The sequence below is a fragment of the Balaenoptera ricei genome, chromosome 19 (genome assembly GCF_028023285.1).
Source record: "Balaenoptera ricei isolate mBalRic1 chromosome 19, mBalRic1.hap2, whole genome shotgun sequence".
In the NCBI taxonomy this organism is placed as follows: domain Eukaryota; kingdom Metazoa; phylum Chordata; class Mammalia; order Artiodactyla; family Balaenopteridae; genus Balaenoptera; species Balaenoptera ricei.
Genome location: NC_082657.1, coordinates 50525173 through 50537175, shown reverse-complemented (window position 1 = coordinate 50537175; position 12003 = coordinate 50525173). Strand labels below are relative to the sequence as shown.

General features: G+C 39.4%; 1 protein-coding gene across 2 annotated transcripts in view; it reads left to right on the top strand.

Moving 5' to 3' along the window:
* SF3B3 (splicing factor 3b subunit 3) overlaps positions 1 to 12003 on the top strand; it is a 47639-nt gene that overhangs the window by 15785 nt on the left and 19851 nt on the right. For both annotated transcript variants that reach the window (XM_059904855.1, XM_059904856.1), the window contains exons 9-11: positions 3835 to 4000; positions 6046 to 6141; positions 9161 to 9233. In XM_059904855.1, coding sequence (XP_059760838.1) covers positions 3835 to 4000; positions 6046 to 6141; positions 9161 to 9233 — 335 coding nt within the window. The remainder of the gene's footprint in view (positions 1 to 3834; positions 4001 to 6045; positions 6142 to 9160; positions 9234 to 12003) is intronic.

The window sequence follows — 12003 nt, the reverse complement described above, 5'->3', positions numbered from 1 at the left end:
AATTATTTTGTTTTTTTATTATGGAAATTTTCTATCGGGCACGTAACAAGAGAGAATAGTATAATTAATGAACTTACGTGTGCCCATCACTCAGCTTCAACAAAGGCCAACCCATGGCCAGTCTTGTTTTATTTATACCTCCCCCAAATAATAATAATTTCTTTTTTAAAAATTAATTAATTAATTAATTTTTGGCTGCATTGGGTCTTCGTTGCTGCGCACGGGATTTCTCTAGTTGCGGCTAGCGGGGGCTACTCTTCATTGTGGTGCACAGGCTTCTCATCACAGTGGCTTCTCTTGTTGTGGAGCACAGGCTCTAGGCGTGCAGGCTTCAGTGGTCGTGGCACGCTGCCTCAGTAGTTGTGGCTCATGGGCTCCAGAGTGCAGGCTCAGTAGTTGTGGCACACGGGCTTAGTTGGTCCGCAGCATGTGGGATCTTCCTGGACCAGGTCTCGAACCCGTGTCCCCTGCATTGGCAGGCAGATTCTTAACCACTGCGCCACCAGGGAAGCTCAGTAATTTCTTAATATAATAAAATAACCAGTCAGTATTCAAATGTCGATATTGTCTCAATATTTCATAAGTTGATTTGTTTGCATCAGGATCCCAGTAAGACTCATACATTGCATTTGGTGTAGAGAAGACATTTTTAATGGCTACATAATATTTTATGGCTCTACCCCCTCTTGATGGATATTTAGGTTATTTGTACTTCTGCTATTATAACAGTGCTATAGGTTCTCTCGCCTTCTGAGATGGCCCACACTCTGTCTGTGGAGTGCGTTTCTGTCTAAATAAATCCACTTCTTACCTATCAAAAAAAAAAAACCCAACAGTGTTATAGTGAACGTTGTAGGTGTATCTTTCTTTGCATGTTAGCTGAATAAGGCCATAGTTTAAATTTCTATATGCGGGATGAAATTTTGATAGGGAATGCCAAATTGTACTTCAAAAGATGACATCAGTTTACATTCCCACCAATGGTGTGTGAAATCTTTTTTCTTTTCACTACATGAAAAAGGGAGAGTTAATAAGCTCTTAAAGATCATTGAGTAAAAATGGGCAGTTCAGTCAATAGAAAAATGGGTGCAGGATTTGAGCATGCCTTTCATAGTAAAAGAAATACTAGTGGTTTAGAAGTGTAATATGTAAAAAGATTTTCAAGCTAATTCATAATTGAAGGAATGCCAATCAAAACGAGGTGTTGGGCTTCCCTGCTGGTCCACTGGTTAAGACTCTGTCTTCCACTGCAGGGGGCTCGGGTTTGATCCCTGGTCCAGTAAGTTCCGCGTGCCTCAAGGTGTGGCCAAAAAAAAAGAAAAAAAAAACCCACGAGGTGTTGTTTTTTCACCTAGCCGATTGGCAGACATTAAAACTTAGATAATAACCTGTCTTGATAAGGCTGTGGGTGGAATCAGTAGCTGCAGACATATAAGGTATTCTGTTCTTGCTTACCTTGTGCAGATAGTGTATTTGCCTGGGATTTACACATTCTAATTGTCTGTTAAGTCTTCTAAAAGTCTTTTTAGAAATAATACAGACAATGATTCCTTTTGTTCTAAAGAATCATAGTGTACATTTGTTGAGCACTTGTCTGTATGTAACAGGCACTGTTCTAAACGTTTTTGTTATATTGTTTTAGTTTGGGCTCCCCTGTAAGCAGAGCCCGAGACAAGGCTAGATTTTTGGGAGGTAATTGCAGGAAGCAAGAGTGAGGGATCAGTGGGGAGAGATAGGGAAAAGAGGAAAAGCCAATATTAAGGGCACGTTACTGAGGTTCCTGCTGTGGACATTGGAAACCGGCTTCTGTCAAGACCTGCTGAGAAGCATGCAGAATGCCTCTGAAAATTGCCCACCTGAGGGTTAACAACACCAGTTCCTCTCCCTCTTGGGTTGAAGGTTACCCCTGGGGGCATGAAGTCCCCTGTACATCCTGTTGCTCAGGCAGCCCCCAACGGGATAGATGTTCTGAGGGCAGAGAATAGAAAGACTGCAGTGCACAGGTGGGATGCTTGTTAGAGTGAGACGGGTTTGAACTTGTGAGAAATTATCCATTACTGTTGCACCTGAAATCTGGAAGACTTAAGAGTGGAGATTTGGGGCATCAGAAATATGTGCTATGGGTGTTAACTCATAAAGCAAACTTATTTATCAATCAGATACTTAATATAGCATTTACTGTGTTCTAAGTACTTTACAAATATTGATGCATAACATTCCCTGTAAGACAGTGCTGTTAACCCATTTATAGTAAGGGCCCTGGGGTCACAGGGAATTTAAGAAATTTGATCACACAACTAAATTTAACTCAAAGCCAGACCACCTGGTTCCAAAGTTCCTGCTCTGAAGCACATTATAATCACAGAAACTGTTTTATCGAGATTCAGCCGTAGCAACCTTTCCTGTGATGGAGATAGTGAACCCAGCATCCTCTTGGTTATCTGTGAAAGTGTCTTTGACGGGTGATCTTTTTCATCTGTATATGGACATCTTGCCTGAATAAGAAGTTTGTATTATTTAACTTTTTATTTTCTTTCTTTTGAATGTGTTTGTAAATCATTCAAGGATAATAACCCTATTTACTTTTTCGTAATTTAGCATAGAATCTGATGAGTTTACCAGAAGGGTTATATGCTGGGGTTTATTTGGCTAACATTTATTGAGTGTCTTATGTATTTCAGACCCCGATTTAATCATTTTATCTTGCTCCTAAAAAGCTACACTGGATTGTTCAAAGTGCTTTGTATTGAAGGTTTGGTATATGACTTAATAAATATGACCAGCAGTGTGATATTATTTTAATTGAGCTGCTTCCCAAAAGTGTGCTCATTGCACACTTAGTTTATGATGGTATATTGTTACAGATTATCTACTCCCAAATTGCTTTCCCTTTTTTATTTTTTTTTGTGGTTTGCCTTTGAATCAGTTTACAGACCCCCAGAGGACAGACAGGAGAAGGGCAAGATGATTTTGTTGCTTATTATCTCTAGATATGTTTATGTTTTGTTTCAGGAATAATACTACAGTATCTGCATACTTTTGTGAAATCACCTATTCTTGTTTTTTGTTAGATTTGGCCTGGTGACTGGTTAAAATAAGAAGTGGTTATAGATTTTCTTTGGGTTTCATTTATCCATATTTCATTTTATTTGACAAAAACTATGCTTACTAGGTGCGATGCAATGTTCTAAGTACTCAATGAATTCTTGAGGAAGGTACTATTCAATTTTATAAATGAGGCAACTGAGGCAAAGAGAGATTAAGTAATAATATGCAGCTAGTTAAGCGGCAGAGCTAGGATTCAGACCCAGGTACTCTAGTGGAAGTCCAGTACTCTTAACCACTGTGATGCTAAGGTCCTGCCACTGTACCAGTTTGAATTCAGTAGTCTTAATTTCTTTATCCCTCTTCTTAAAGAAATAGAAAACCCCAGTCAGATAAGCAGAGATCTCAAACTATAGATGCTGACTCAATATTAAAGTGATTTATGAGCATTATGTTGATGGCAAACATCTTCAGACAAAATATTTTTTAAATGCTATTTGCTTTTTTCCTTCCAGTTTTATTGAGATATAATTGACACATAGCACTGTATAAGTTTAAGGTGTTGCAGCATAATGATTTGGCTTACATACATTATGAAATGATTATCACAGTTCATCTCATTTGGTACAACATTAAAGAAATAGGAAAAAAATTTTTTCCCTTGTGTTGAGTACTCTTAGGATTTACTCTCGACAACTTTTCATGTATAACATATAGCATGTTAATTATATTTATCATGTTGTACATCAGACAGAAAATATTTTAACTAAAGTCTTTGCTTCTCCCTAGTTACTTATATCAAATTGCACATCTTGGCGATGATGATGAAGAACCTGAGTTTTCATCTGCCATGCCTCTGGAAGAAGGAGATACATTCTTTTTTCAGCCAAGACCACTCAAAAACCTTGTGCTGGTTGATGAGTTGGACAGCCTCTCTCCCATTTTGTTTTGCCAGGTGAGGGTCTTTCCAGTCACTCCATAATGAACGGTGCTAGCCAACTGTTTCTGAATCTGAATGAGTTTAAAGTTTTAACTCCAGTTAAATTAAGGTCTAGTTTAAGAGGTTCATCAGCGTATCTGTGGTATTGCCAGAGTATAAGGGTGAAGCAACTAAAGGTAGTTGGGTAATTAAAAACCATTACATAAATCCTTGGGCTTAAAAAAATTTTTTTTTAATGATAAAAATCATGTTTTATAAAAATTCAGACTGTACAAAAGATAAAAAGTAAAAGTCCAACCCCCAATCTTTTCAACCCGCTATTCCACCGAGGCTGTGCCATTAATACCTTCCTGTGATTGCTTCCAGGCATTTTCTCTGCATCTATAAGCATTTGTGTGTTACACTTTTCTTTTTAATGTAAATATGCTCATATCCTTTACAGTATTCTGAAGTAGATCTTTTATCACTTAACAGTCTGTGAATATCTATATCTCATTTTAACACTCATTTCCTCCATAAAGTACTCCACAGACACTGGGATCAGTCAGTAACAGAACCTTTTTGGGAACCCAGGGTGGCCCAAGATGGGAATTGTGTCACTCACTACTGGCACTCAAGTGTAGCAGAAATTTTACCATGCTGTTGCATCCTGGATTCCTGGGGTTCCAGTGATCATTAGGCACCACCCTACCCTGTCTAGATGATTACACTTTTAGTGCAAGAGTTTTGCTCACTGTGTGCCAAGGACACACAGTCAGTATTCAGGCACTCTTCCTGGTAAAATTAGCAGTTCTGAAGTTAACTGCTTTTGTTCTTTTTGAGAAAGGGTTAGTCCTGAGGGCAATAGAAAATAAGTATGAATAATTCCTAATTGGATTTTTACTGATTTTTTTTTTTCTGCTTTCATTGGAATTTGAGGAGATAATTGTGTAAATAGTTTGTAGGTCAAGAATAACAGGAAGTTCAGGTATCTGTAGCAGGGCTATAAGCATTTTTTGCCATGTATCTCTTTACTAGCCTAGTGAGGCTTCTGGATCCCCTCTGTGAATAATGTTTTTAAATGCGTATAGTAATAAACATGATAGCCAAGAGAGCAAATTATTTTTTAAATTGTGAAAAATTAGTATATGTGCTTCTGTAATGGGCTTAAAATAACAAGATAGTGCATTTAAAATAGGTGAGTTAATTTTTTAAAGAACTCAGTGTGAAGGTTGTATATGCTCACAACCCACATGCTTATCCATGTTACAGTAGGCTGCACTGCCTTACAGTCAAGAATTTTCATTTGAATTGTACAGTTTGACAAAACTACAATATAAAGAACTTGTTTCCACATGTTGATCAACAAATATTTGTACTGGAAAGCAGCTAGATGTCTGGGGTGACTAGTACAAGAACACATGGCTTCCCCATTTGGTGGCAAACAGCCAGGTGCAGAGTTACCCTGTAATTGGTCAGATACATCATAGGAACATCTGTAGTAGATAGGGCAGCTGTGATCATGTGCGTTCTAACAGCAGATCTAGTAAATGTAATTTTGAAATCGTGATGAGGGAAATGATATTTGGAGGTATCTATAAACTTTAATATTGGTGACAAAGTCACGGATAACGATAATATAATTTATTGTCTATATTTTTAGTTGGAAGGAAATGCTGAGATTTCAGTTTGAGGTTATATAACAATTTCACTAATTGTAAGAAATACTTTGTTAACTCAAGAACTGATACAGGTGGGACTTCCCTGGTGGTCCAGTGGTTAAGACTCCGTGCTTCCACTACAAGGGGCACAGGTTGGATCCCTGGTCAAGGAACTTAAGATCCCACATGCCACGCAGCATGGCCACAAAAAAAAAAAGGACAAGCTTTTTTTGTTGGTAAAACTTGCTGCTTCAAACTGTTTGCTTTTTGGAACATTGGGTCTATCCACTCCATGCCCCCAGGGCCAGTAGCAATATTTAAGCCTAATAAACTAAAAAGTGGTTTGTCGCCCTGAGAACAATCAGGGTTGGGTATGGAAAAGTAGCAGAAGTAGACAGTTTTTCCCCTTTCTCTGTGCAGATAGCTGACCTGGCCAATGAAGACACTCCACAGCTATATGTGGCCTGTGGTAGGGGACCGAGGTCATCTCTGAGAGTCTTAAGGCATGGACTTGAGGTAAGATTGGAATTTCTAGATCATATGCAGGGTTTGGAGGAAAGCATTGACAAAGCAGCCTAAGGCTTTATTCTGATGAGATCAAAGATGTATTTAATGTTTCTGTGAAAGAAAAATGTTTTCTGCCTCCCCATTTCCATAAAGTTTAGAGTTTAAATTTCCTGTCCTTTAACATGTTAGCACAGTAGGCACATTTTAAAAATCTGGCAAATAGGGATCAAAGGGGAGAAATACGTCTGTTAGTTCCAGGTTCAGTTGCCATTACGTGGAGGTTAGGAAATCTGCATGACACATTTTACTCAGTTTCCTTTTAGTGTTGGTCTTTTTTCGTAGCTTTTAGATACTTATATTATTAACTATGTTAATATTGTGTATATATTTTTGTATCTTATTACGTTTCTGATTACTGTGTGCTCTTATGTCATGTCATTTTTAATGTTTTTGCAATATATCTCCACAGTGGGTGGATTAGAATTTATTTAATGAATCCTTTATTTTTTTAAATTTAATTTTTTTTTTATATGGCAGGTTCTTATTATGTATCTGTTTTATACATATTAGTGTATATAGGTCAATCCCAATCTCCCAATTCATCCCTTCACCCTCCCACCCCCCGCAATGAATCCTTTATTGTTGGACTTTTTAGGTGATAATGGATACTCAAAATTACCTTCTCAAATCCCACACCCTCTTCTCATCATGGTTCTAGTGTTGATGGCTTTTAGCAAGTGCCCTGGACTTGATTTTGTTAGGAGTAAAATAAAGCTTTCTCTGACAGTTTGCTCTTAGAGGTTGAGGTTGAGCAGACTCCAGGCTCTTAGAGGCCCACTGCCTGTTTTTGGAAATTTTTATTGGAACACAGGGAAGATGACCTTGGTTTTGAATTCTGACTCTACTACTTAATAGCTATTACTAAGCTTTATAGGACCTGCCTTAAAGGATTGTTGTGTGAATTAAATGAGAATGCGTATGAAGCACTTAGCTCAAGTTCTGGCTTATAGTAACTGTTCAATAAATGTTAGCTATTAATAGTATAGTTTCAGAGAATTCAAAAAATTTTGACTGCCAAAATATTCATCAGGTCACCAAATTTTCGATGACTTGAACCCAATTTAGACCAGTAGTTCTTGATTAGTTACTTACTGCTAATTGGATCCTGTCGAGCATCTGATTAAAGCAAGCACTCAACACAAAAAATACATATATGCATTAACAGAAAATTTTGTATACCGTGTAAGAGATAAAGGACCCAATTAAGAATCATTGTTTGTGAGTCCTCTGCTCCCTCCTAATTTTTTCCAATTCTATTAAAAAAAATCTGTGTTATATAAAACTATTTTAAAATTGTTGGACGTTGTTGTCTAGCTAGGTTATGGTCTCAGTTGAACAAGGTCACTGTCAGATATTACATTTGGTGTATAGAGTGTGGTATACCTGACATTTACGTTTTATTGATGGTGAAGTTTTCGAAGATTCTCCTGTACCACGATCAGGTATTCCTGCTATTATTACGTCAGTAAACCAACAAAAGGGTAATGTCTTTCATGTATATACTTGCGTTCTTCCTATAAGATGTAGTTCCACTGTACAGTATAATAGGCTGCCTAATTTTTTATTTCTAGGTCATTTAAAAAATACTTAGGGCTTCCCTGGTGGCGCAGTGGTTGAGAATCTGCCTGCCAATGCAGGGGACACGGGTTCGAGCCCTGGTCTGGGAAGATCGCACATGCTGCGGAGCAACTGGGCCCGTGAGCCACAGCTACTGAGCCTGCGTGTCTGGAGCCTGTGCTCCACAACAAGAGAGGCCGCGACAGTGAGAGGCCCGCGCACCGCGATGAAGAGTGGCCCCCACTCGCCGCAACTAGAGAAAGCCCTCGCACAGAAACGAAGACCCAACACAGCCAAAAATAAAATATATTAAAAAAAAAAAAATTCTTAATAAAATTTTTATTTTAGAATGGTTTTAGATTTACAGAAAAATTGCAAGGATATTACAGTTAATGTATAACCCACACCTAGTTTTCTCCTCTAGATCATTTTGAGTTCATCTTACATATTGCATTTACTCTCATTTGAGAGCCTATAGGACATTCAGAGGATTCTTGACTCTGACCTTAAGGAGCATAAAAATCTAGTAGGAAGAACAAAACAATTCCTCAGATCACTTTTTAGGTAAGTGTCCTAAGAGGTGATGATTGTGATTCCTGTGAGAACTTACAAGGAAGAGATGACTGCCAGCCAAGAGAATAAGGGAAGATTTTTCCTAAAGAATGTGGCATTTGAATTGTTCTGTGAAGGGAGATGGAATTTGGCCTTGAGGGAACAAAGAACAGAAATGGGAGGCTTCCCTGGTGGTGCAGTGGTTAAAAATCCACCTGCCAATGCAGGGGACACGGGTTCGAGCCCTGGTCCGGGAAGATCCCACATGCCGCAGAACAACTAAGCCCGTGCTCCACAACTACTGAGCCTGAGCTCCAGAGCCCGCGAGCCACAACTACTGAAGCCCAGGCGCCTAGAGCCCGTGCTCCGCGACAAGAGAAGCCATCGCAATGAGAAGACCAAGCATGCAATGAAGAGTAGCTCCCGCTCGCCACAACTAGAAAAAGCCCGCGCGCAGCAATGAAGACCCAACGCAGCCAAAAATAAAACGAATACAATAAAATAAATAAATTTTTTTAAAAAAGAAAGAAATGGGATGCTAACTTAGATGGACTGTTTCATTCCCACGTGCTCACTTTGAGGAGGATGCAGGCATGTTATACCCAAAGGAAGCATTTGGCCTTGGCTGCAACAACTGTCCTAGATGTTCCATCACTTCTTGCTGAAGTCTGTTATGGGAATTGCCAATACCTCTAGCGTTTTGGTTCTTATGTTCTTTTTGACTAGATTGTTCCAATGTTTTAATCAAGTACACAGTGTGAGCCCTGCTATGTTGGGACTGTATTATCTAGTGTAGTTGTAAGTAAGGATCTGAGTTTCATGCTGACTGGATCTGTGGTTTGTCTCCTCTCCCTGTCAGGTATCAGAAATGGCTGTCTCAGAGCTACCCGGTAACCCCAATGCTGTCTGGACAGTGCGTCGGCACATTGAAGGTAAGCAGCCCTTTCCCAACAGTCAAAATGAGGGTCTGGGTGCCATTGACAATAGAAGGCTTAAGAAACTGCATTCATAATGCTTCTATATCACATCATCTAGCACCATATACTAGAAACTTCTTCTGACTCAACACCATGTTTTTGAGGCTGTCCCAATCAGGGTGCCTTCACTTACTACTTTTTGTACACATGGGTAAGGGGAGCATAGGGTGGCTGTTCAGCACATATACACTTGAGTATCATAGATAGAGCTGTCGTATGTTGTGTTCTTTGACTGTATTCATCTTTAAGATACTCTTTCCATTTGTGTGAGGAATATGGTGTAAGGGAAAGTTTTTGCTCCTTTTTTCTTCAACGATGTTTTCTCTCATTGTGCTGAAATCACAGTGAAATTAAAGGTATTATTCTGGGTATTAAGAGATTGGTAAAGCTTGTTAATGTCCTACTCAATAGGTATAGTAGTTGTGTTTAAGGAAAGCGGAGGTTGATTGAATGGAATCAGAATTTTAGAGTGAGTGGAAAAGAAAGGATGGAGGAAAGAGGAAGTCTGAGCTCCTGAATAAAAATGGTCACCTCATCCTAAAAAATTGAAAGTTATGCGAAAATTCTTTTTAGTGCAATAGCAGGAAAGTCTTGTGACAACTGAATTTCAGTTCCTTAGAGATGAAACTCAATTCTCATTTTCCCTTTGATTCTTTGGGATCGTAGGTCATTTCTATTCCTAGACCTCATTTTCCTCTTGTTCCCTCAGGAATGTGGGACTGGCCAATATACAAAGCTTTTTCAAGAAATCAGCTGGAAATCTTCCTGCTATTTAGATGTTTTGGTTGTATGGAACAAATTTAAGGGAGCTGGGAAATGTGGAGGAGGGAAATCTCATTTCTATTAATAGAGTACACATTTTAGTGGATTTTGTCTTCGTGTAAGCATTGGAATCCAATCTGAGTTGAGTAGAAAGAAAAAGTGAATAGGAAATTAGTAGGTTCATTTTAGCTGAGAAGGTAATTATTGGATGATTGGTTTTGAAAGATTTCCCCATTTTGTATAATGTCTTCATAAAGAAGCTGGTCACTGTTGACGTTCACCTTTAGCTTGGTGGCAGATTGGCTGGTTGATATTTAGGCTCTTAAAAACATTTCCCAGACTGTTTGAATTAGAAAGAGCCTTTGAGATAAAACCTAGTTTGTTCCTTTTTTTTTTGTTTGTTTTTGTTTTCACTTATTAAACTTTACTGTAAAATCAATTTAGATTTGCAGGAAAGTTAACCCCTCATTTTTATGAAGAAGACCGAAAATCACAGGCGTTGACTGTCCCAAGATAGGGCACCTAGGTAATAGAGACTGAAAGCGGTGTCTCCCGAATCTCAATCCAGTGTTCATTTGACTAACCCTATAGTGAGTCTGGGTCATGCTGGTTTTCTAGGATAAGTTCAGTATTCTCATTCTGCTACCTTGTAATTAAGATAAGACTCTACTCTCAGGGCATGTGCCATCTAAAAAAGAAGATAAGGGCTTCCCTGGTGGCGCAGTGGTTGAGAATCCGCCTGCCAATGCAGGGGACACGGGTTCGAGCCCTGGTCTGGGAAGATCCCACATGCCGCGGAGCAACTAGGCCCGTGAGCCACAATTACTGAGCCTGCGCGTCTGGAGCCTGTGCTCCGCAACAAGAGAGGCCGCGATAGTGAGAGGCCCGCGTACCGCGATGAAGAGTGGCCCCCGCTCGCCGCAACTAGAGAAAGCCCTCGCACAGAAACGAAGACCCAACACAGCCATAAATAAATAAATAAATAAATAAATAAATAAATTTAAAAAAAAGAAGAAGATAAGTATAAAAAACTGTTGTGTGTTCTGATGTGATGAAAGGCACAAGCAAGCATGTTGCCAGGAGGGGTTAGAGGAGAGGGAACAGGCATGTGTTTGAGAATCAGGAAAGGCTTTGGGGGTAAGTTAGATAAGTTCGTGATAAGTGGTATGTTGCATGATGGAACTTGTAGCTGAAAAGTTTTGTCCTCTAGATACCAAAATCTAGGAAATGAATACATCTTGATAAATTTTACTCTTTAGAAACTATAATTTGGGTTATCACCCACAAAACAGGTCAAGTTCTCTCTGTTCATTCTCTTTCCAGATACCCTAAGTTACTATTCCACATGTCCACACATGCTGCAGTCTTCCAGGCAACTACTAACCTTGGCTGGTACTTGGTGATGCACACTACCAATACCAAGCCTTTTTTTCTCTTCCACAGGTGGCTGGTGAAGGTGCTGATCACCACAGGTGTGTACCTTGTACCTATTGCTAGGGTCTACTATGGGGTCTTAGAGATTACCCAGGGAGAGGGACCTGCACAAAATATTGAGGCTGCCCTGGTAGCATCTTTCAGAGGGTAACTTTGCAGTTGGCTCTCCATGTGCAGTGTTAGTGGTGCACACCCATCTGCCTGTATGTTAAATAGTCTGAGGCAGGAATCACTTTCTCCCACAGAATATGGAACATGTGGTTAATTTGCCTCTCATTAAGCTGAAAGAGGCTGTAGCTAGAAAATCTTAACTTCATACTCTCCCTTGATGTTTTGGTATGTTCCACGTGTACTGACTGAAAGATTAGGTCCTGGAGAAAGCCCCCCTTTTTTCTCTTTCTTTTGAGTATAATCAAGACTGTGCTGAGGCAAGACAAGCACTGAGTAGTCTGAGTATAGAGTGAGAATGAGACATTGGAGGCTTAAATCATCTGGATGGTCACTCACTTTTCCCTTTGGAGTAGTGAGC